Source organism: Rhinoderma darwinii, chromosome 3 (assembly GCF_050947455.1).
Source record: "Rhinoderma darwinii isolate aRhiDar2 chromosome 3, aRhiDar2.hap1, whole genome shotgun sequence".
Lineage (NCBI taxonomy): Eukaryota > Metazoa > Chordata > Amphibia > Anura > Rhinodermatidae > Rhinoderma > Rhinoderma darwinii.
Window position 1 is genome coordinate 89754179 of NC_134689.1, and position 23266 is coordinate 89777444.

A 23266-nucleotide genomic window follows, 5' to 3' on the forward strand; every position below is an offset into this window, starting at 1 on the left:
CTTGAGGGGTGCAGTTTTCAAAATAGGGTGATTTATGGGGACTTTATAATATATAAGGACCTCAAAGCCACTTGAGAACTGAACTGGTCCTTGTAAAAATCGCCTTTTGAAATTTTCTTAAAAATATGAGAAATTGCTGCTAAAGTTCTAAGCCTTGTAACGTTCTAGAAAAATAAAAGAATGTTAAAAAAACGATGCAAACATAAAGTAGACATATGGGAAATATAAACGTCTAACTATTTTGTGTGGTATTACTATCTGTTTTACAAGCAGATACATTTAAAGAGGCTCTGTCACCACATTATAAGTGCCCTATCTCCAATATAAGGAGATCGGCGCTATAATGTAGGTGACAGTAATGCTTTTTATTTAGAAAAACGATCTATTTTAAACCACTTTATGAGCGATTTTTAGATTTATGCTAATGAGTTTCTTAATGCCCAAGTGGGCGTGTTTTTACTTTAGACCAAGTGGGCATTGTACAGAGGAGTGTATGACGCTGACCAATCAGCGTCATACACTTCTGTCCATTCATTTACACTGCACTAGCGATATAGTTATATCGCTATGTGCAGCCACATACACAAACACTAACATTACTGTATGTCCTGACAATGAATATACATCACTACCAGCCTGGACGTGATGTTTATTCAGAATCCTGACACTTCTGAATCTTTTCTGTGAGATTCCATCAGGGCAAATGTAATCTCGTTTGAAATGACAGGTTACATCGTAATCTCGCGAGATTACGTTTGCTTTGCTGTAAATCTCACAGAGACGCTACAGACATGTCAGGATTCTGAATAAACATCATGTCCAGGCTGGTAGTGATGTATATTCATTATCAGGACACTGCAGTAATGTTAGTGTTTGTGTATGTGGCTGCACATAGCGATATAACTATATCACTAGTGCAGTGTAAATGAATGGAGAGAAGTGCATGACGCTGATTGGTCAGCGTCATACACTCCTCTGTACAACGCCCACTTGGTCTAAAGTAAAAACATGCCCACTTGGGCATTAACACCTTCCCGACATTTGACGTAACCATACGCCAAAGTCGGGTATGGGAAGTATTTAGCGGGCTCACGTAGTGAACCCACTTCATACGATGCCGGTGTCGGCTGTTTGTTACAGCCGACACCTCAGAGTAACTAGCGGCATCGTGCTCGAGCGCGATCCCGCTAGTTTAACTCGTTAATTGCCGCGGTCAACGGAGTCCGCAGCATTTAAATCGTTAGAAAGAGGGGGGCGACCCCCTCTAACAGCTCATCGCGCCTCCCGCAACGCAATCGCTGGGGGGGGGGCGATGGTTGCTACGGCTGCCTGGGGTCCTAATGAAGGCCCCTCCGGCAGGGCTTAATAGTTGCCTGTCAGAATCACGATATACTGCAATACATTAGTATTGCAGTATATCGTGCAAGCGATCTAACGATCGCTGGTTGACTAATAAAAAAAGTAAAAATGAGTTAAATAAAGGTTTTTTTGTGTAAAAAAAAATAAAAAAATATTAAAAGTTCAAAAAACCTTTTTCCCATTTTCCACCTAGAGCTTAGTAAAAAAATAAATAAATAAACATAATTGGTATAGCCGCGTCCGTAAAAGTCTGAACTATTACAATATATCATTATTTAACCCGCACGGTGAACGCCCCAAAAAAAAATAAATTTGAAAACACCAGAATCTCTATTTTTTGATCACCTAATCTCCCACAAAAAATGAAATAAAAAGTGATCAAACCTTCGCATTTACACCAAAATGATATTATTAAAAACTACAGCTTATTCCGCAAAAAATAAGCCCACATACCACTTAATCAACGGAAAAATAAAAAAGTTGTAGCTCTCGGAATTTGGCGACACAAAATAAATTTTCTTTTTTACACTTAGGTTTTTACTTGTAAAAGTAGTAAAATATAGAAAAAACAATATATATTTGGTATCGCCGTAGTCGTAATGACCCAGGGAATAAAGTTAACATGTTGTTTTAATTGCACAGTGAATTCCATAAAAACGGCGCACAAAAAAACATGGAGGAATCGCTGTTTTTTTCATTTTCTACCCCACAATTAATTTTTTTCCCGTTTCCTAGTACATTATATGGCAAAATAAATGGCGCTACGAAAAACTACAACTCGTCCCGCAAAAATCAAGCCCTCATAGTACTATATCGATAGAAAAATAAAGACGTTATGGCTTTTGGAAGGTGGGGAGGAAAAAACGAAAATGAAAATCTGAAAAAGGGCTGCGGCGGGAAGGGGTTAAGAAACTCATTAGCATAAAGCTAAAAATCGCTCATAAAGTGGTTTAAAATAGATAGTTTTTCTAAATAAAAAGCATTACTGTCACCTACATTATAGCGTCAATCTCCTTATATAGGAGGAAATAGGGCACTTATAATGTGGTGACAGACATTTTCTCCAAATCTTGGTGTTTTTTACAAATAAATATTGAATTTATCGACCAAATTTTTTCACTAGCATAAAGTACAATATGTCATGAGAAAACAATCTCAGAATTGCTTGGATAGGTAAAAGCATTCCAGAGTTATTACCACATAAAGTGTCACATGTCGGATTTGAAAAATCGTCTTCGTCCTGAAGGCCAAAACAAGCTCAGTCCTGAAGGGACCTAAAGGGTTAATACATTTTCCAAATGCTGTTTTGAGTACTTAGAGGGGTCTAGTTTCTAAAATGGGGTGTTTTATGGGGGGTTTCTAATATATAAGCCCCTCAAAGCCACTTCAGAACTGAACAGGTACCTAAAAAAACAAGCGGCTTTTGAAATTTTATTCAAAATATGAGAAATTGCTGCTAAAGTTCTAAGCCTTGTAACTAATGTGAACTAGTAACTATTTTGTGTAGTATTACTATCTGTTTTACAAGCAGATGCATTTAAATTCAGAAAAATTCTGTTTTTTTCACATTTTCTCTAAATTTAGCTATTTTTCCACAAATAAACACTGAATATATCAACCAAATTTTACCGCTAACCTAAAGCCCAATGTGTCACGAGAAAACAATCTCAGAATCGCTTGGGTAGGTTTAAGCATTCCGAAGTTATTACCACAAAGTGAAATATGTCAGATTTGAAAAATGGGCTCAAACTAGGCTGCGTCCTGAAGGGGTTAAATGGTGCTGTGAAAAACTAAAACTCTGTCTTGCAAAAAAAAAAATGCCCTTATACGGCTATGTGGACGAAAAAGTTATTGCTTTTGGAAGGTAGGGGGAAAAGGTGAAAATTAAAATACAAAAATTGGCTGCGGAGGAAAGGGGTTAAAGGCAGATACACACAACTATTTTGTTATTTTATTTAGCTGAGGAGGTTAGATTCCGATATCACATACACTCTAATGTACCAATGAGATGTACTAATACTATCACAGCCAGATGGTGGGTATAGAGTCAGTGACAATGAAACATAACAGATAGACACATATCTCATAGTCCATTAGAAAACATCTGTGACTTGAATTTCCAACTAAACTTCTTCAGAGAATTGGCATGTATGAATAAAGTGCCCTGGTCAAACATGGCTGCCGACGCCATGACGCCACCAGCAGCTGCGTTTGAGCAATGTTTCCTGCAGCCTGCTATTGCCCAGCATGCAGCGGGGCGGCGCTTGGCTTTCACCAACATGGCTACCCCCATGCACCGGCTGATCGCTCGTAGGCAGGCGTAAGTGCAACCTAAAAGACTGGGAAAGCGGGGTGGGGGGAGGAGTGCACGAAACGGGATATTTGTTGGCTGCGTCATTTTGGGCGGGAAGTGCCGTGGGCCAGCAGTTAGTAGCGATGTCGACTCCTGAAGTATGGAGGGGGCTGAGCCCAGGCACAGCGTCTGGTTTCTAGATTTATGTGCACGTTAAGCGTCGTTGTAGTCGTTAGAGGCAAGACAAGAGTAGTAGCTGAGCGTTCGCAGACGTGCTCAGTGCGTATAGCAACATGAATAGTGTAAATAGCAGTCGCCTCAGTCCTAGTCAGATAAGTGGACAAGACAAAGTTCCTGACACCCCTGATGTACATTAGGACACATGTCACTACTGCAGCTCACCATAAGAAGTTGTGTTTGGTTTTCAGTGTATGAGGCTGGATTACCACATGTGCATCATGTGCCTGGTCTAGCCATGTCCATTTCTAGTCAGGAAAGTGTTGGCGCAATTGCCATTTGTCCCTAGCTGAGGCAGCATAAAGTAGTGACAGAGACACTGGTTCCAACGCTGGGTCACTTATTTTTCAATATTCTGTACTTGTCATAAAATCGGAGTTCATCTTCTGCGTACTAATGAGCTGCAGCTTTCTCCGCTGCCGACTGACCTCTTCTTCCCTATTCTGCGCATAAGCAAAAAGCTGTCAACCAGTGGCGGGTGTACAGCGGGAGCCGCAGCCCATTAATGTTTAGGACTACAGAGCACGCCAACAGCATTTTGAGGACTACTATCACAAGCTGGCGATAAACAGTAATTATATAAAAACTACTGGATATTGCTAAATTAAAGGAGTTTTTCCATAATCAATATTTATCACCTATCAACAGAATCGGTGATAAATATCTTCTTGATGTGGTCCGACCGCTGGGACCCACACCAATCCCGAGAATGGGCTTAGCTTGCCTTTCCTGGGAATTTCATAGTAATGGAGCGGTAGCGCGCATGCTTGACCACCGCTCCATATATTTCTATGCTGCTGCCGAGTGCTATCTTCGACGGCCCCATAGAATTGATTATGGGAAAACCCCTTAAATTACAGTTCTAAAATCAAGGTCCCAGTCAGTATTTTATGCTGCCCATATATAGGACAGCATAAACCTGGTGACCTATTCCCTATAAGGCTTTTGAAACATCACGATGCGCTACATACCTTTCAACATCTTAAATTCTAATACGGTAGTTGTGGAGTGTCACCACAGTACCAGATATGTGCCAGCCACATTGCCTCCATATGTGTCACCATACCTCCCAACCATCCCGGATCCGGCGGGACAGTCCCGATTTCTCACCGCTGTCCCGGGCGGTGTGCAAAATGTCCCGCTGGGCGCTGCAGCTGTATCAAAACAGCTGATCGCTGCTGACAAGCGCCCTGCATGCCAGACGACTGCAGCAGCGATCAAAAGAAGGCAGAAGTCTTGCGGCGGCGTTCTCACTGGGATCGATGCCGGCACGGGAGTGGACCAGTCCAGTCACCTGACCTGTCATCTGACCTCACCGGTCAGGTGACTGGACTGGTCCACTTACGGGCCGGCATCGACACCAGTGAGAACGCCGCCGCAAGACATCGGTCAGATGACAGGTCAGGTGACTGGACTGGTCCACTCCCGTGCCGGCATCGATCCCAGTGAGAACGCCGCCGCAAGACTCCTGCCTTCTTCTGCCGGTGAGTGAAATCAGAGCGGAGAGTGGCAGCAGTAGGGCCGGCTACCTCTTATAAGGGGGTTGTGTTGCGCTACCTACAGGGAGGTATCTACAGGGGGGCTGTGTGTGGCGCTATGTACAGGGGGGCTGTGTCTAGCGCTATGTACAGGGGGGCTGTGTGTGGAGCTATCTACAGGGGGGCTGTGTGTGGAGCTATCTACATGGGGGCATTATCTGGAGCTATGTACAGGGGGCTGTGTGTGGAGCAATCTACAGGGGGGCTGTGTCTGGCGCTATGTACAGGGGGGCTGTGTGTGGAGCTATCTACAGGGGGCTGTGTGTGTGGAGCTATCTAGAGGGGGGCTGTGTGTGGAGCTATCTAGAGGGGGGCTGTGTGTGGAGCTATCTACAGGGGGCCTGTGTGTGGAGCTATGTACAGGGGGGCTGTGTCTGGCACTATGTACAGGGGGGCTGTGTCTGGCGCTATGTACAGGGGGGCTGTGTCTGGCGCTATGTACAGGGGGGCTGTGTCTGGCGCTATGTACAGGGGGGCTGTGTCTGGCGCTATGTACAGGGGGGCTGTGTCTGGCGCTATGTACAGGGGGGCTGTGTCTGGCGCTATGTACAGGGGGGCTGTGTGTGGAGCAATCTACAGGGGGGCTCTGGTGGATGATTTTTCCATTGACCGGTAGCAGAGTTACACAACTGGAAGAAAAAAAGAATCCCCATCATGTAACTCTGCTACATGTCAATTGAAAAGTCATCAACCACAGGGTCTCCCTCTTGACTTTCATTGTTCTCAGTCTTTTGGTTTGTCCTGCAGCTGCTGCTGCCGTGATGACCAAATGTTATACCCAAGTTAGGAAAAGTAACACAAAGACGATATAACCGGATCCATAATATCTGTGATATCCAGACAGTCTAGAGATCCGCAGTGAGAATATGATCTTGTTATTTGCAGAAGGATCTGGCCGTGATTTGATGTATTGATGCGGGATATTGGGCGTGGTTAGGGGGCATGGCTTAAAATGTCCCTCTTTCCCGAATTCAAAAGTTGGGAGGTATGGTGTCACCAGCAGTACCCCAAGTGACCTTATTAATGCCAGAGCTCCCTTTAAAGGAGTATTTCCAATTTAAACATGTATGTCATACCGCGCAGGATATGCCATATATGTCTTGTAGATGCGGGTCCCAAATGTGGAACCCGTGCCTATCTCCAGAACAGGGGTCACTCAACCCCCATCCCACCTGGTGAGGCGGGTATCAGCAGCCCCATCCAGTCGGAAATAATGGGAGTTACGGAAATAGCCAAGCACATTTGCCGAGCCACCTCTCCAGGTGGGACGGGGGTCGGATGACCCCTATTCTGGAGATACTTTTGTGTATTGGGACGCACCTCTTAATAATTAAATTCAGGTGCTTCAGTCAGTCCCGTTGTCACAGGTGTATAATATTTTAAAAAAACCTAGCCATGCAGTTTCAAACATTTGTGATAGAATGGGTCACTCTAAAGAGTTCACTGAATTCCATTGTGGTACTGTAATAGTATGTCACCATTGTAACAAGTCAGCACATGGAATTTCTTCCCTCCTTGATATTTCACAATCATCTGTGAGTGGTATTATTGTAAAGTGGCAGCGTTTAGGAGCGACAACTACTCAGCCACAAAGTGACAGATTGTGTAAAGTTACAGAGCAGGGTCAACGGGTGCTGAGGCGCAAAGTTCATAAGTCGCCAACGCTCTGCTGACTCAATAACTGCAGAATTCCAAACATCCCCTGGCATTAATATCGGCATACAAACTGCGCCGGGTGCTTCATGGCATGGGTTTCCATGGCCGAGCAGCTACTGGCAATATTTACATCACCAAGCACAAGGCTAAGCCTCGGATGGAGTGTTGTAAAGCATGCCGCCACTGGACTCTGGAGCAGTAGACACGTATTCTGCGGAGTGACGAATCACCCTTCTCTATCTGGCAGTCTGCAGGACGAGGTTGGGTTTGGCAAATGCCAGGACAACTTTACCTGTCTGACTGTATTGTGCCAACTAGGGATGTCACTATACCAGAATTTGGACTTTGAAACCGATACTTTGTATAGTATTGCGATTTCGATACCAAAACGATACTTTCCAACAGTAATAAAAAAAAATAAGTTCTGATGTGAGGCACGAGGTGTGATGGATTTTGAATGTGCCTCACATTGATAGTCATTAACCCCATCATGTTTCCCAGTCATAATGGGTTAATGTGTAAGGTACATGATGGGGTTAATTACTATTAATGTGAGGCATATGGAGGTTAAATTCAGGACTCAGGAGCCGGGCAATGGCTGTATTACACAGCCGCAGCCCCGCTCTTATACATTCGTGTATTACTATACTTAGCTGTGCGGCCGCACAGCTTCGTATCGAAATACATGAGATAACGGTATCGAACCGTTTGGTGGTGCACGGTATCGAAACCGTATCAAAGTTTTGATGCATCATGCATCCCTAGTGCCAACTGTACAATTTGGTGGCAGAGGGATATTGCTATAATGGGGTTGTTTTTCATTGATTGTCCTGGGCTCCTTAGTGCCAGTGAAGGAAAACCTTAATGCTTCAGCATACCAAGACATTTCGGACAGTTGTATGCTTCCAACTTTGTGTAGTAGTTTAGGGAAGGCCCTTTTCTGTTCCAGCATGGCTGTGCCCCACTGCACAAAGCAAGGTTCATATAGACATGGTTGGGTGGGTTTGGTTTGGGAGAACTTGACTAGCCCGCACAGAGTTCTGACCTCAACCCCATCAAACAACTTTGGGATTAACTACAACGGAGATCGCGAGCCAGGCCCTCTCGTCCAAAATCCGTGTCTGACCTCACAAATACTCTTTTGGATAAATGGGCAAAAATTGCCACAGATACACGCCAAAATCTTGTAGAAAGCCTTCCCAGAAGAGTGGAAACTGTTCTAGCTGCAAAGGGGGGGACCAACTTTATAGTAATGCCTATGGATTTAGAATGGGATGTCATAAAAGCTCCTGGAGGTGTAATGTGTAGTTGTCCTAATACTCTTGTCCATATAGCTGGGATCCGCATCCATCAGACATTTATGGCATATCCGCAGGAGTTAGGAATACTCTTTTAACAGAGCAGGAAAGCATTTTACCAACTTCTTCCATGTGTGTTATCAGCATAACTAAAGAATGTTAAAGAGGCTCTGTCACCAGATTTTCAAACCCCTATCTCGTATTGCAGCAGATCGGCGCTGCAATGTAGATTACAGTAACGTTTTTGTTTTTTTCAAAAACGAGCATTTTTGGCCAAGTTATGAGCATTTTTATATTTATGCAAATGAGCCTTTCTTAAGTACAACTGGGCGTGTATTGTGTGTGTACATCTGGGCGTTTTTACTTGTTTTACTTGCTGGGCGTTGTGAATGGAAGTGTATGATGCTGACGAATCAGCATCATCCACTTCTCTTCGTTAACACCCAGCTTCTGGCAGTGCACAGACACACAGCGTGTTCTCGAGAGATCACGCTGTGACGTCACTTCCTGCCCCAGGTCCTGCATCGTGTCGGACGAGCGAGGACACATTGGCACCAGGCGACAGAGGCTACAGTTGATTCTGCAGCAGCATCGGCGTTTGCAGGTAAGTCGATGTAGCCTCTGTCGCCTGGTGCCGATTCGTCCGACACGATGCAGGACCTGGCGCAGGAAGTGACGTCACAGCGTGATCTCTGGAGAACACGCTGTGTGTCTGTGCACTGCCAGAAGCTGGGTGTTGACGAAGAGAAGTGGATGATGCTGATTCGTCAGCATCATACACTTCTATTCACAACGCCCAGCTAGTAAAACAAGTTAAAACGCCCAGATGTACACACACACACAATACACGCCCACTTGGACTTAACTTTAAACACGCCCAATTGTACTTAAGAAAGGCTCATTTGCATAAATATAAAAATGCTCATAACTTGGCCAAAAATGCTCGTTTTTGAAAAAAAAAACACGTTACTGTTATCTACATTGCAGCGCCGATCTGCTGCAATAGGAGATAGGGATTTGAAAATCTGGTGACAGAGCCTCTTTAAGTAATTCTATAGGTTGAAAAAAGACATAGGTCCAACAAGTCCTATAATTCTACAGTGTTGATCCGGAGGAGGGTAAAAAAAAACCTCCTATGGGACAACTGAAAATTGTCTCATATTAGGGTGACAAATTCCTCCCTGACTCCAATTATGGCATCTATCAGAAAAATTTTCTGGACCTATCTCTATAAGGCTAGTATTCGTAACTCGGGATTTTATAAAGGCATCCAGTCCGCTCTTAAACTCCTTCAATTAATCAACAATCACAAAATCCTGTGGCAGAGAGATCTGAAGTTTTGCTGCTCTTACAATAAAGAATCCCGGTTTATTGTGATAGGGATGATGGCGAAACCGTATTTTCCTCTAGATGGGGAGAAAGACCCTTGTCATGGTCACATATTTAGGTGTAAAAAGATCATTAGACCGCTCTCTGTACTGTCCATAGATCTATCTGTATATAGTAAATAGATTGCCCCCTAAGCCATTTTTTTTCCAAAATGTTAACTTTTCTTGGCAAAAGATATACCACTTGATTTGAGATGTACAGACCAGTCAAAAATTGCACTGTACTTCCTGCCTGCAGGGAGGATGGTAATGATGGGAATGTCCATCAGATCCTTGCCAATGACCTTTGAAATCACCAATCGTTTTGTCAGTGCTTTTGAAAAGTAGTTGTGTGTTTACAGTCTTTATCAAATTACTACCAGATCGAACCCATAATTTTAATATAGGGAAAAATATCATATATAAATATTTCTAAAGGCCAGAGGAAACCGCTTTAGAAACAGAGAAAATACTGCAGCCTGTACTGAGCATGTGTGAGAGCCAGGGAGACTGTAGCCTGTACCGAGCATGTATGAGAGCCAGGGAGACTGCAGCTTGTACCGAGCATGTGTGGTAGGCAGGGAGACTGCAGCTTGTACCGAGCATGTTTGGTAGGCAGGGAGACTGCAGCTTGTACCGAGCATGTATGGTAGGCAGGGAGACTGCAGCCTGTACCGAGCATGTGTGAGAGCCAGGGAGACTTGCAGCCTGTACCGAGCATGTGTGGTAGGTAGGGAGGCTGCAGCTTATACCGAGCATGTGTGGTAGGCAGGGAGACTGCAGCCTGTACCGAACATGTGTGAGAGCTAGGGAGACTGCAGCCTGTACCGAGCATGTGTGAGAGCCAGGGAGACTGCAGCTTGTACCGAGCATGTGTGGTAGGCAGGGAGACTGCAGCTTGTACCGAGCATGTGCGGTAGGCGGGGAGACTGCAGCTTGTACCGAGCATGTGTGAGAGCCAGGGAGACTGCAGCTTGTACCGAGCATGCGTGGTAGGCAGGGAGACTGCAGCTTGTACCGAGCATGTGTGAGCGCCAGGGAGACTGCAGCTTATACCGAGCATGTGTGGTAGGCAGGGAGACTGCAGCTTGTACCGAGCATGTGTGAGCGCCAGGGAGACTGCAGCTTGTACCGAGCATGTGTGGTAGGCAGGGAGACTGCAGCTTGTACCAAGCATGTTTGGTAGGCAGGGAGACTGCTACTTGTACCGAGCATGTGTGAGTGCCAGATAGACTGCAGCTTGTACCGGGCATGTGTGGTAGGCAGGGAGACTGCAGCTTGTACCGAGCATGTGTGAGAGCCAGGGAGACTGCAGCTTGTACCGAGCATGAGTGGTAGGCAGGGAGACTGCAGCTTGTACCGAGCATGTGTGAGCGCCAGGGAGACTGCAGCTTGTACGGAGCATGTGTGGTAGGCAGGGAGACTGCAGCTTGTACCGAGCATGTGTGAGAGCCAGGGAGACTGCAGCCTGTACCGAGCATGTGTGAGAGCCAGGGAGACTGCAGCCTGTACCGAGCATGTGTGAGAGCCAGGGAGACTGCAGCCTGTACCGAGCATGTGAGAGAGCCAGGGAGACTGCAGCCTGTACCGAGCATGTGTGAGTGCCAGTGAGACTGCAGCTTGTACCGAGCATGTGTGAGTGCCAGGGAGACTGCAGCTTGTACCGAGCATGTGTGGTATGCAGGGAGACTGCAGCTTGTACTGAGCATGTGTGAGAGCCAGGGAGACTGCAGCCTGTACTGAGCATGTGTGGTAGGCAGGGAGACAGCAGCTTGTACCGAGCATGTGAGAGAGCCAGGGAGACTGCAGCCTGTACCGAGCATGTGTGAGAGCCAGGGAGACTGCAGTCTGTACCGAGCATGTGTGAGAGCCAGGGAGACTGCAGTCTGTACCGAGCATGTGTGAGAGCCAGGGAGACTGCAGCCTGTACCGAGCATGTGTGAGTGCCAGGGAGACTGCAGCTCGTACCGAGCATGTGTGAGTGCCAGGGAGACTGCAGCTTGTACCGAGCATGTGTGGTAGGCAGGGAGACTGCAGCTTGTACCGAGCATGTGTGGTAGGCAGGGAGACTGCAGCTTGTACCGAGCATGTGTGGTAGGCAGGGAGACTGCAGCTTGTACTGAGCGTGTGTGAGAGCCAGGGAGACTGCAGCCTGTACTGAGCATGTGTGGTAGGCAGGGAGACAGCAGCTTGTACCGAGCATGTGAGAGAGCCAGGGAGACTGCAGCCTGTACCGAGCATGTGTGAGAGCCAGGGAGACTGCAGCTTGTACCGAGCATGTGTGGTAGGCAGGGAGATGGCAGCCTGTACTGAGCATGTGTGGTAGGCAGGGAGACAGCAGCTTGTACCGAGCATGTTTGAGAGCCAGGGAGACTGCAGCCTGTACTGAGCATGTGTGAGAGCCAGGGAGACTGCAGCTTGTACCGAGCATGTGTGGTAGGCAGGGAGACTGCAGCCTGTACTGAGCATGTGTGGTAGGCAGGGAGACAGCAGCTTGTACCGAGCATGTGAGAGAGCCAGGGAGACTGCAGCCTGTACCGAGCATGTGTGAGAGCCAGGGAGACTGCAGTCTGTACCGAGCATGTGTGAGAGCCAGGGAGACTGCAGCCTGTACCGAGCATGTGAGAGAGCCAGGGAGACTGCAGCCTGTACCGAGCATGTGTGAGTGCCAGGGAGACTGCAGCTCGTACCGAGCATGTGTGAGTGCCAGGGAGACTGCAGCTTGTACCGAGCATGTGTGGTAGGCAGGGAGACTGCAGCTTGTACCGAGCATGTGTGGTAGGCAGGGAGACTGCAGCTTGTACCGAGCATGTGTGGTAGGCAGGGAGACTGCAGCTTGTACCGAGCATGTGAGAGAGCCAGGGAGACTGCAGCCTGTACCGAGCATGTGTGAGAGCCAGGGAGACTGCAGCTTGTACCGAGCATGTGTGGTAGGCAGGGAGATGGCAGCCTGTACTGAGCATGTGTGGTAGGCAGGGAGACAGCAGCTTGTACCGAGCATGTGTGAGAGCCAGGGAGACTGCAGCCTGTACTGAGCATGTGTGAGAGCCAGGGAGACTGCAGCTTGTACCGAGCATGTGTGGTAGGCAGGGAGACTGCAGTTTGTATCGAGCATGTGTGGTAGGCAGGGAGACTGCAGTTTGTACTGAACATGTGCAATATTTCAGCAGGGGAGGAGGGACACTGACAGGAGTTTGTCAGCTCTAGGTAGGCGAAGATTGAGTATACGTCATGAATATACTTGGACTCATGAGCTCTCTGTCTCTAGCTGGACTCACTAAATGCTCATTTAAATATAAGTTAGTAGAACCTATGTCAGTAATTCTGACATGGATTTTCAAAGTACCAGGTCTAAGTCTTCAGGTCTAAGAGATCTATTTAATAATGTATGCAGTTTGAATTGTGAAATCTGGTGAGAGATCCTCTTTAACTGGTTGCCGACACAGGACGAGTATGCTCGTCCTGAGCGGCGAGCACTTCGCGCATTAGGACGAGCATACTCGTCCTGTGTGACAGCCGTCCCTGCGCGCTACTGTGTGTGCGATCGAGAGCGGGGCAACGGCTGTAATACACAGCCACGGCCCCGCTCTGACAGCGGAGAGAAGAGAAACATCTTCTCTCCGCTGTTAACCCTTTGAACGCCGCGATGACAGCTGATCGCGGCGTTCAAGGAGAGGGGACTGCACATTGATCGCGTCACAGAAAATAACTGTGACGCGATCAAAGCCCATAACTCATATGGCCAGACAGCCCAGGGTCCAGTGAAGGACCCCAGGGCTGTCTGAACATATTTCCTGTTGTTAGGGCATACTGAGGTATGCCCTAACAACTGCCTGTGTACAATCAGTAACAGGCTAATGTACTGGCATATAGATCTATGCCAGTACATTACAGTTACAAAATAAAAATCAAAATGATAAATCCCTTTATGGGATTAAAAAAAAAAGTTAAATGAATGTAAAAAAAAAATAATGGTAAATAAATAAATAAAATACACAGAAACACACATTTTTTATAATAAATCAACTTTTTAAAATATAAGTCCCAAAACATGAAATAATATAGACATATTTGGTATCGCCACGACCGTAAGAACCTGTACAACAAATGTATAACATTATTTATTATGATCGGTGTATGGTGTAAAAAGAAAAATATTAAAACTGCTGCACAACTGCTTTTTTTCTGCATTTTAATCTAATTAAAAATTTATAGAAATTAAACGATAATGTATTTGTACAAAAAAATGGTACGTACAAAAAGTACAACTCGTCCCGCAAAAAACAAAGTCTCATACAACTACATCGTACAAAAAATAAAAGCGTTATGAGCGTCGGGATGCAAAGAGGGAAGTGTAAAAAAAATTGCTCTGTCCTCAAGGCTAAAATTGGCCGTGTCCTTAAGGGGTTAATATTGCAAACCGTAAATAAGATACTAAGATAACAATTTACAGTTTTGTAAACTGTTTTCTGCAATATATTTTGCAATTGTTTTATATTTTAACACACTTGTATCTGTTTCGATTTTTAGTGAAGCAAACAAGCAGAATGTACGTTGTCAGAAGTGCCTGGAAATAGGTCATTGGAGCTATGAATGTACCGGGAAAAGAAAGTATCTGTACCGACCCTCCAGAACAGCTGAATTAAAGAAAACATTGAAAGAAAAAGAGGCTAGATTGCTTTTAGGACAAAGGTGAATATACCCTTGAATAATGTATGACTTCTTGCTTGATCTCTGAAGCATGATGCTCACATTTCACATTATAGTTATTCATCTAATTTGAATGAAATCCTACAGTTAACAAACCTGTACATGTAGTTTATAAATAGTTCATAGAATGCTAAAAGGAGGAGATCTATGAAAAAGGTTTTACACATCTATTGTTTTGTTGTTTTTATACTATACAGTTGCACACGTCGCCCATTGGCTTTATTGTAAAATAAAAGCTTGTAACATGCTGCATATGTTCTTTTTATCTGATGCCTATGCATAGAAAAGTGTAGTCTATGGATATGTTTGGTGTATACACTACCGTTCAAAAGTTTGGCGTCACCCAGACAATTTTGTGTTTTCCATGAAAACTCACACTTATATTTATCAAATGAGTTGCAAAATGACTAGAAAATATAGTCAAGACATTGACAAGGTTAGAAATAATGATTTTTATTTGAAATAATAATTTTCTCCTTCAAACTTTGCTTTCGTCAAATAATGCTCCATTTGCAGCAATTCCAGCATTGCAGACCTTTGGCATTGTAGCTGCTAATTTGCTGAGGTAATCGGGAGAAATTTCACCCCATGCTTCCAGAAGCCCCTCCCACAAGTTGGATTGGCATGATGGGCACTTCTTGCGTACCATACGGTCCAGCTGCTCCCACAACAGCTCTATGGGGTTCAGATCTGGTGACTGCGCTGGCCACTCCATTACAGATAGCATACCAGCTGCCTGCTTCTTCCCTAAATAGTTCTTGCATAATTTGGAGGTGTGCTTTGGGTCATTGTCCTGTTGTAGGATGTAATTGGCTCCAATCATGCGCTGTCCACAGGGTATGGCATGGCGTTGCAAAATGGAGTGATAGCCTTCCTTATTCAAAATCCCTTTTACCTTGTACAAATCTCCCACTTTACTAGCACCAAAGCAACCCCAGACCATCACATTACTTCCACCATCCTTGACAGATGGCGTCAGGCCCTCTTCCAGCATCTTTTCAGTTGTTCTGCGTCTCACAAATGTTCTTCTGTGTGATCCAAACACCTCAAACTTCGATTCGTCTGTCCATAACACTTTTTTCCAATCCTCCTCTGTCCAATGTCTGTGTGCTTTTGCCCATATTAATCTTTTTTCCTTTTATTAGCCAGTCTCAGATATGGCTTTATCTTTGCCACTCTGCCCTGAAGGCCAGCATCCCGGAGTCGCCTCTTCACTGTAGACGTTGACACTGGCGTTTTGCGGGTACTATTTAATGAAGCTGCCAGTTGAGGACCTGTGAGGCGTCTATTTCTCAAACTAGAGACTCTAATGTACTTGTCTTGTTGCTCAGTTGTGCAGCGGGGCCTCCCACTTCTCTTTCTACTCTGGTTAGAGCCTGTGTGTGCTGTCCTCTGAAGGGAGTAGTACACACCGTTGTAGGAAATCTTCAGTTTCTTGGCAATTTCTCGCATGGAATAGCCTTCATTTCTAAGAACAAGAATAGACTGTCGAGTTTCACATGAAAGCTTTCTTTTTCTAGCCAAATGTAATGCTCCAGATTCTCAACTAGCTCAAAGGAAGGTCAGTTTTATAGCTCCTCTAAACAGCAAAACTGTTTACAGCGGTGCTAACCTAATTGCACAAGGGTTTTCAAGTCTTTTCTAATCATCCATTAGCCTTCTAACACAGTTAGCAAACACAATGTACCATTAGAACACTGGAGTGATGGTTGCTGGAAATGGGCCTCTATACACCTATGTAGATATTGCATTAAAAACCAGACGTTTGCAATTAGAATAGTCATTTAGCACATTAACAATGTATAGAGTGTATTTCTGATTAATTTAATGTTATCTTCATTGAAAAAAACTGTGCTTTTCTTGCAAAAATAAGGAAATTTCTAAGTGACCCTAAACTTTTGAACGGTAGTGTATGTTAGGAGTATTTTCTAGCGTATATTGTAGGTTGAACGTGGACTGCAGTGTGAACAAAGCCTATTGCTGCCAAGTGTACATAATTCTATTTACGCTAGAGAAGATACATTGCCCTTTTACACGAGTGGTTCCAAGGCCAATTGTCTTCTTTGGGTTACTTTTTCCTGCTGAAATGGTAAGCTACATTATCATGACTGTTGGTGCTACTAATAGTGGGTGTTCACTTCTGGATATCTCACTATAAAGCAGACGGGCTCATAGTAAGAACTAAACTATTAGAAATAAAATATTTTCACATTAACAATGTAATAATTGATTTACATTTGTGTTCTTTTTACAGTAGTGGTAACAATTTGCCAGAAACAAAGATGAGGAAGAAGAGGTAGGTTTCTATGTTTCATATCTAGAATTCTTTTAAAATTCAGTACAGGGATCCGTACTTTACAACTCCATTAGCTTAAATAAGTGCATTGAAAGTACTAAATGGATGAAAGTGATGTTGTATTGTCGTATATATGGTCATTTTCAAATTCTTAAATAAAAAATTAAGTTGTGCTAAATGTTATAAGGGAGTTGTAGTTTTTAACCCCGTAATGACCAGGCCAATTTGCTTTTTCTTCATTTTTGTTTTTTCCTCCCCGTATTCCAAAATCCATAACTTTTTTTATTTTTTGTCGACATAGCCGTATGAGAGCTTCTTTTTTGCGGAATAAGTTATAGTTTTTCATGGCATGATTTATTGTACCACATAATGTACTGGGAAGCTTAAAAAAATTGTTGGTTCAAATGGGCAAAAAACAGCGATTACGCCATTTTTTGGTGGGTTTTGTCTTTAGTATTTGCTAAAAATAATGTTTTGTGCCGCCATATTCTGAGAGCCACAACTTTTTTATTTTTCCGTCAATTTAGCGATGTGGGGCTTATATTTTGCGGGGTGAGCTGTAGTTTTTACCGATATCATTTTGGAGTACATGCGACCTTTTGATAACTTTTTCTAAAAAATTTTTGGAGAGCTAAGGGGACCAAAAAACAGCAATTTTTGGTTGCTATATAGTTTTACGGCGTTTACCGGGCGGGTTAAACTACGCTATATTGTGATAGTTTGGACTTTTACAGATACCAGTTATGTTCATTTTAATTTATTTTTTTTAACATTGGTTTAAAGAGGCTCTGTCACCAGATTTTGCAACCCCTATCTGCTATTGCAGCAGATCGGCGCTGCAATGTAGATAAGAGTAACGTTTTTATTTTTAAAAAACGAGCATTTTTGGCCAAGTTATGACCATTTTTGTATTTATGCAAATGAGGCTTGCAAAAGTACAACTGGGCGTGTTGAAAAGTAAAAGTACAACTGGGCGTGTATTATGTGCGTACATCGGGGCGTTTTTACTTCTTTTACTAGCTGGGCGTTCTGACGAGAAGTATCATCCACTTCTCTTCAGAACGCCCAGCTTCTGGCAGATCACGCTGTGACGTCACTTCCCCAGGTCCTGCATCGTGTCAGACGAGCGAGGACACATCGGCACCAGAGGCTACAGATGATTCTGCAGCAGCATCGGCGTTTGCAGGTAAGTCGATGTAGCTACTTACCTGCAAACGCTGATGCTGCTGCAGAATCAACTGTAGCCTCTGGTGCCGATGTGTCCTCGCTCGTCTGACACGATGCAGGACCTGGGGAAGTGACGTCACAGCGTGATCTGCCAGAAGCTGGGCGTTCTGAAGAGAAGTGGATGATACTTCTCGTCAGAACGCCCAGCTAGTAAAAGAAGTAAAAACGCCCCGATGTACGCACATAATACACGCCCAGTTGTACTTTTACTTTTCAACACGCCCAGTTGTACTTTTGCAAGCCTCATTTGCATAAATACAAAAATGGTCATAACTTGGCCAAAAATGCTCGTTTTTTAAAAATAAAAACGTTATTGTAATCTACATTGCAGCGCCTATCTGCTGCAATAGCAGATAGGGGTTGCAAAATCTGGTGACAGAGCCTCTTTAAGGTGTTAAACGGGCGGAATCAAAGTAATATTTAATTGCGCCCGTTGCAGTGAGGTGTAATCTGTTGACTATGGAGCGCGCTCAGCCCATGATGTACGTGGTATGTCGTTAAGGGCTTAATGGTACCATGTAATGGGTACTGGGGAACTAAAAATAAATTCTTTGTAGGGTAAAAACCTGTGATTTCTTCATTTTTCTTTGGGTCTCTTTTTTTTTTAGCTTACAGTGTGGTACAAATGACAACTTTATTCTGTGGGTCAATACGGTTCCGTCGATAGCAAATTTATACAGTTTAGTTTCATTCTTTACTACTTTTTCAAAGAAAAATCTATTTGTAAAAAAGAAAAAAAATGTTATGTCACCATACATGAAGCACAGTAAGGGTTTTTTTGCCGGGACTATCGTTAGTTTTCATTGGTAACATTTTGGGGTGCATATGTCTTTTTGATTACTTTTTATTTTTGGGGAAGCAAGGTGACCAAAACAACATAGCAATGCTTGCATTGTGATTTTTTATTTTTTTTTCCCTACTGCGTTCACCTTGTGGGTTAAATAATGTGATATTTTACTAGTTCAGTCCTTTATGGATGCGGCGATACCAATTATGTTTACTTATTTTTAAAATGTTATTAAACGCTACTGGTACTACTAACAGCAGTGCAAAAAACAATAGTGTAGAAGATGAGCACTTTGTTAATTTGAAGTAGTGATTGAAGTAATGATTGAAAATATTATCCTTGGAGATTCCAAAATAAAGTACACTCCATGAACTTTTATTCATCTTCTTCTAGATCTAAAAGTGTCACCAGCTCCAGTAGCTCAAGCTCAAGCAGCAACAGCTCGGATAATGATCCTTCTTCAGACAGTGAGGACACCTCTAGTTCATCCTCTTCTTCCGAGGACACATCTTCCAGTTCTTCATCCTCATCGGAGAACTCCTCTTCAGAGTCTGAGTCTGAATCGGAGTCAGACTCTGAAACAAGCAGCAGTAGCAGCAGCAGTGGTACTACTAGCAGTAGCAGCAGCAGCGAAGAAGACAGTAGCTCAGAAGATGAGCCACTTAGGAAGAAACGAAAGAATTAGTTGTAGTCTCTGAAGATTTTGGAAAAAGTCTGTTGGGATAATATTCTTTGTGGAGAAATAAAACAAGAACCTATTTTTTTGAAGAAATGCCTGAATGACACCGACCTTGGTGTGCTTCTTCAATTATAAGTTTGTCATTGTTGATTTCAGTACTGTTGAGTTCTCACTAGAAATACAGATTGCAAAAGTGTAATGTATCTTACCCTCTGGAAATGATAATGGCAAACGCCTTTTATTATTTCCCATTTTGTACTTTGATCGACCAAATATCACATATAACTTGTTGGTACTAAAGCAACTTGGACATAATACTGTCTACGGTCCATCTGCCTTGAAGGCTAATTTAAAATGTACATATGTTGTCTGTGCAAATATAAAAAAATAGTTTAACAAGAGTTAACAGGGTGCAAAGGTTTGACCTCACAGCTGAAGAGACCCGTAACACGGCAGCTTTTGGGGATTATTTTTATAGTGGTATATAATAAAGACGGATTTATCTAATCACATGCTAAAATAGGGTAATGAAAGGTTGTATCCACAATGGCTCAGTGGTCTACAATGTTATATTTTTATGGAGAGAGCAACAGGGAAAAGGCCCATACTTTTAGCTGTTCTAATAGTTTGTTTTATATGTGCAATTGTTTATAAAGCTGAGTTTGTGTCATTTTCAAAGTGCCATGTCTGTAAATAAATAAATAAGCCTGTGGTTTTATCCTGTATTGCAGGCTACTCCAGCACAATAAGGAATAATGCCACATTGTACTAAAGTTTTGGTTAATAAACATTTGTCTTTTTTTTTCTATTATTATCATTATTGTTGTTATTGTAGTTTTAGGTATTACATGATTGACATATTTTCATTTGTCATCTTTTTGTGTATGCCATCCATTTTATCACATAGTTGGATATGTTTATTTTAAAATAAAGCCTACCTTTACGTATGTATGTATGTATGTATAGATGATAGATATAAACTAAAGTAAAATTCTATTAATTTGGAATTTTTGAGCTGGCTGATTTATCCTAAATGTATATGGCCAGCATAATGCTTCAAGAAGTAGGCCACCTAAAAGGGTTGTCTGTGCATAAAAGTTATTTTTTAAACAGCTCACAATGTCATACTTCTATAAAAAGAAAAAGCCATACTCTCCTACCCGACCCCCCACTGCTTCTATTTAGCCTCTGCCCAGTCTGCCGCTGATCTCTACTTCCTGCTGCAGTGAGGACGTGTTGACACAGAGACATGTGACCAATGCAGCTAATCATTGGCTGCTCGCACCATACCCGGTGGGTGCCGGTAGTTTTAGACAGCTAACACCCACCTACAACGACCGGGATCAGAGAGATCGCCAATCCTGGCTTTGTAACCCCTCAGATTCTGTGGTCAATAGCGGCTACAGCATCTGACTGGTTAGATAGAGGAAGGGGACTGACAAGCAGTTGCCATGGCAGCCGGAGGTCTAGTGATGGCCTCCAGTTCTGCCCCCAGAATTTCTACTATTAAGCCATGTCAGAGGCAAGGCTTAAAAGAGCACAAAAAAGCAATACACTGCAATACATATTGCAGTGTATTGTTTGAGTGATCCATCGAACACTTGTTAAAGTCCCCTAGGGGGGGGGGTGACTAAAAAAAGCAAAAACCGTAAATGTAAAAAAAAAAAAAGAAGTAAACATCATTTGTATTGCCGCATCCGTAAAAGTTTAAACTATTAAAATAACCCACAGAGTGAACGGCATTGGAAAAAAAATTCACAATACCAGAATACTGTTGTTTTCTGGTCACCACGCTTTGCAAAGAAAAGGAATAAAAAATGTGTTAAGTACTTCAAAGAAAAAAGTACACAGAATGCAAGTCTGTTGCAGATAACAAAAATGTACAGAACACAAATTAACACAAATAATGCCGAAAGTGACCCAAAAAAAATATTTTTTTCATGTGTTTAATGACAAGTTCTCTGGTAGTATAGCATGCAAATTCTCCTATACCATAACCTGTTGTGGACAAGAGTAGTATAGTATGCAAGACCCCAGCTCAGCTTCTCTCTCATTTCTGGTCCCCAGCATGGTTCCCCCTCTCATTCTCAGTTCCCAGCATGGTTCCCCCTCTCATTCTCAGTTCCCAGCATGGCTCCCACTCTCATTCTCCGTTCCCAGCATGGTTCTCCTCTCATTCCTATACAGTACAGTACATCTGCATGGCTCCTCTCTCATTTTTCTATGGTACAGTACACCAGCATGGCTCCCCAGTCATTCTTATACAGTACACCAGCATAGCTTCCTTCTTATACAGGACCGTAAACCAGCATGGCTCCCCTATCATCTTCTACGGTACAGTACATCTCCCCTCCTCTCTCATTCTTCTGCGGTAGAGTACACCAGCACGGCGCCCTCTCATTCTTTCGCGGTACAGTAAACAAGCATGGCACCCCCTCAATCTTTTACATAACAATACACCAGCATGACTCACCTCTCATTCTTATATAGTAGAGTCCGGTGATGCGACGCAGACCCGCTTCCATATGATTCACAGCGCATGTAAGTCCAATTTGTGGTTCTCATTGAAAAATTTGCTAAAATTATGGTCTTTCGTCAGAATAGGGGGTAGTGCTTATAAAGGGGCATCTTCCATAGGCTATAATGGTGGTAAAATCTGTCACAGAAAAATTTGGCCTGGATGGGGGGGGGGTCTTCTCAAACAGGTGGTCATCTGGGGAGGCTTCACTGTACCTTGCTACTGTTCCCTCCTTTTTGCTTGTTCTGATGCTTTCATATCCCCTGTTATTGACTCCTATACTGGTGACCATGCTGTCTATGCAAGTAGTAGATACAATAGATCTGTGGTCACTGGAAGTGACAGAGTGTTTCCTATACAAACTGCAGAATGGCAGCACTGCCAGTTGTCATGGCTAGCACAGGCTTTCGATGTGGCCTAGTAAAGGAAAATAAAGCGAAACCTTGGAGGAAAACGGAGCCGAGTCGAGAGTAGCACTCAAAACTGGTGATTTCTATTGGGACCTGCTATTAAGGTCTTAATCGACATCAAATTACTGAACAGTGACTGGTATTAATACTTTATTTACACAGCAAAGAGTACTAGGAGAATGCATTATATATGCAGCCGTGAAGTATAATACAGTTTGTAACTCATTATAAATAATGTAGTGTATTTACCAAGTTACTTAATCTTGGATAGGCCATCAATTTTTCCAGGGTTTCGCAGAATGATAGGGAAAAACTTGATTTTTTCTTTATTTTAGCACAAAGGCCTCAACATAACAAAACATGAAAAAATGTAAAGGGTCTGAAAACATTCAGAATGAATTATATACGGAAAAAAAAAATTCTGTAAAAAGGACAGCAGAGCTGGAGACAGAAGGACTCGCTGCCAAAGAGAATAAAACTAAGGCTTTGTTCATATCTGTGTCAGGGCTCTATTCTGACGTTCTGTCTAAGCTTTCCATCAGAACGGAACCTTGACTGAAACAAATGGAAACCATAAGTTTCCGTTTCCATCACCATTGATTTCACTGGTGACGGATCCGGTGCCAATGGTTTCCGTTTGTGTCAGTTGTGCAAGGGTTCCGTCGTTTTGACGGAATAAATACTGTAGTGGACCATGGTATTGATTCTGTCAAAACGATAGAACCCTTGGACAACGGAGACAAACGGAAACCATTGGCACTGGATCCGTCACCATTGAAATCAATGGTGATGGAAACCTATGGTTTCCGTTTGTGTCAGTCAGGGCTCCGTTCCGACAGAAAGCTCAGTCGGATAGAAGCCCTGACGCAGATGTGAACGAAGCCTAACCTT

General features: G+C 43.4%; 1 protein-coding gene across 1 annotated transcript; it reads left to right on the plus strand.

The window, feature by feature from the left end:
- Window positions 1–3518: 3518 nt before the first annotated feature.
- ZCCHC10 (zinc finger CCHC-type containing 10) lies at window positions 3519–20394 on the plus strand. The gene is made up of 4 exons (XM_075859997.1): window positions 3519–3679; window positions 14279–14440; window positions 16713–16754; window positions 19162–20394. The coding sequence occupies exons 1-4, from the start codon at window positions 3534–3536 to the stop codon at window positions 19451–19453; spliced, it is 642 nt and encodes a 213-aa protein (XP_075716112.1). The 5' UTR covers window positions 3519–3533; the 3' UTR covers window positions 19454–20394.
- The last annotated feature ends 2872 nt before the right edge of the window (window positions 20395–23266 follow it).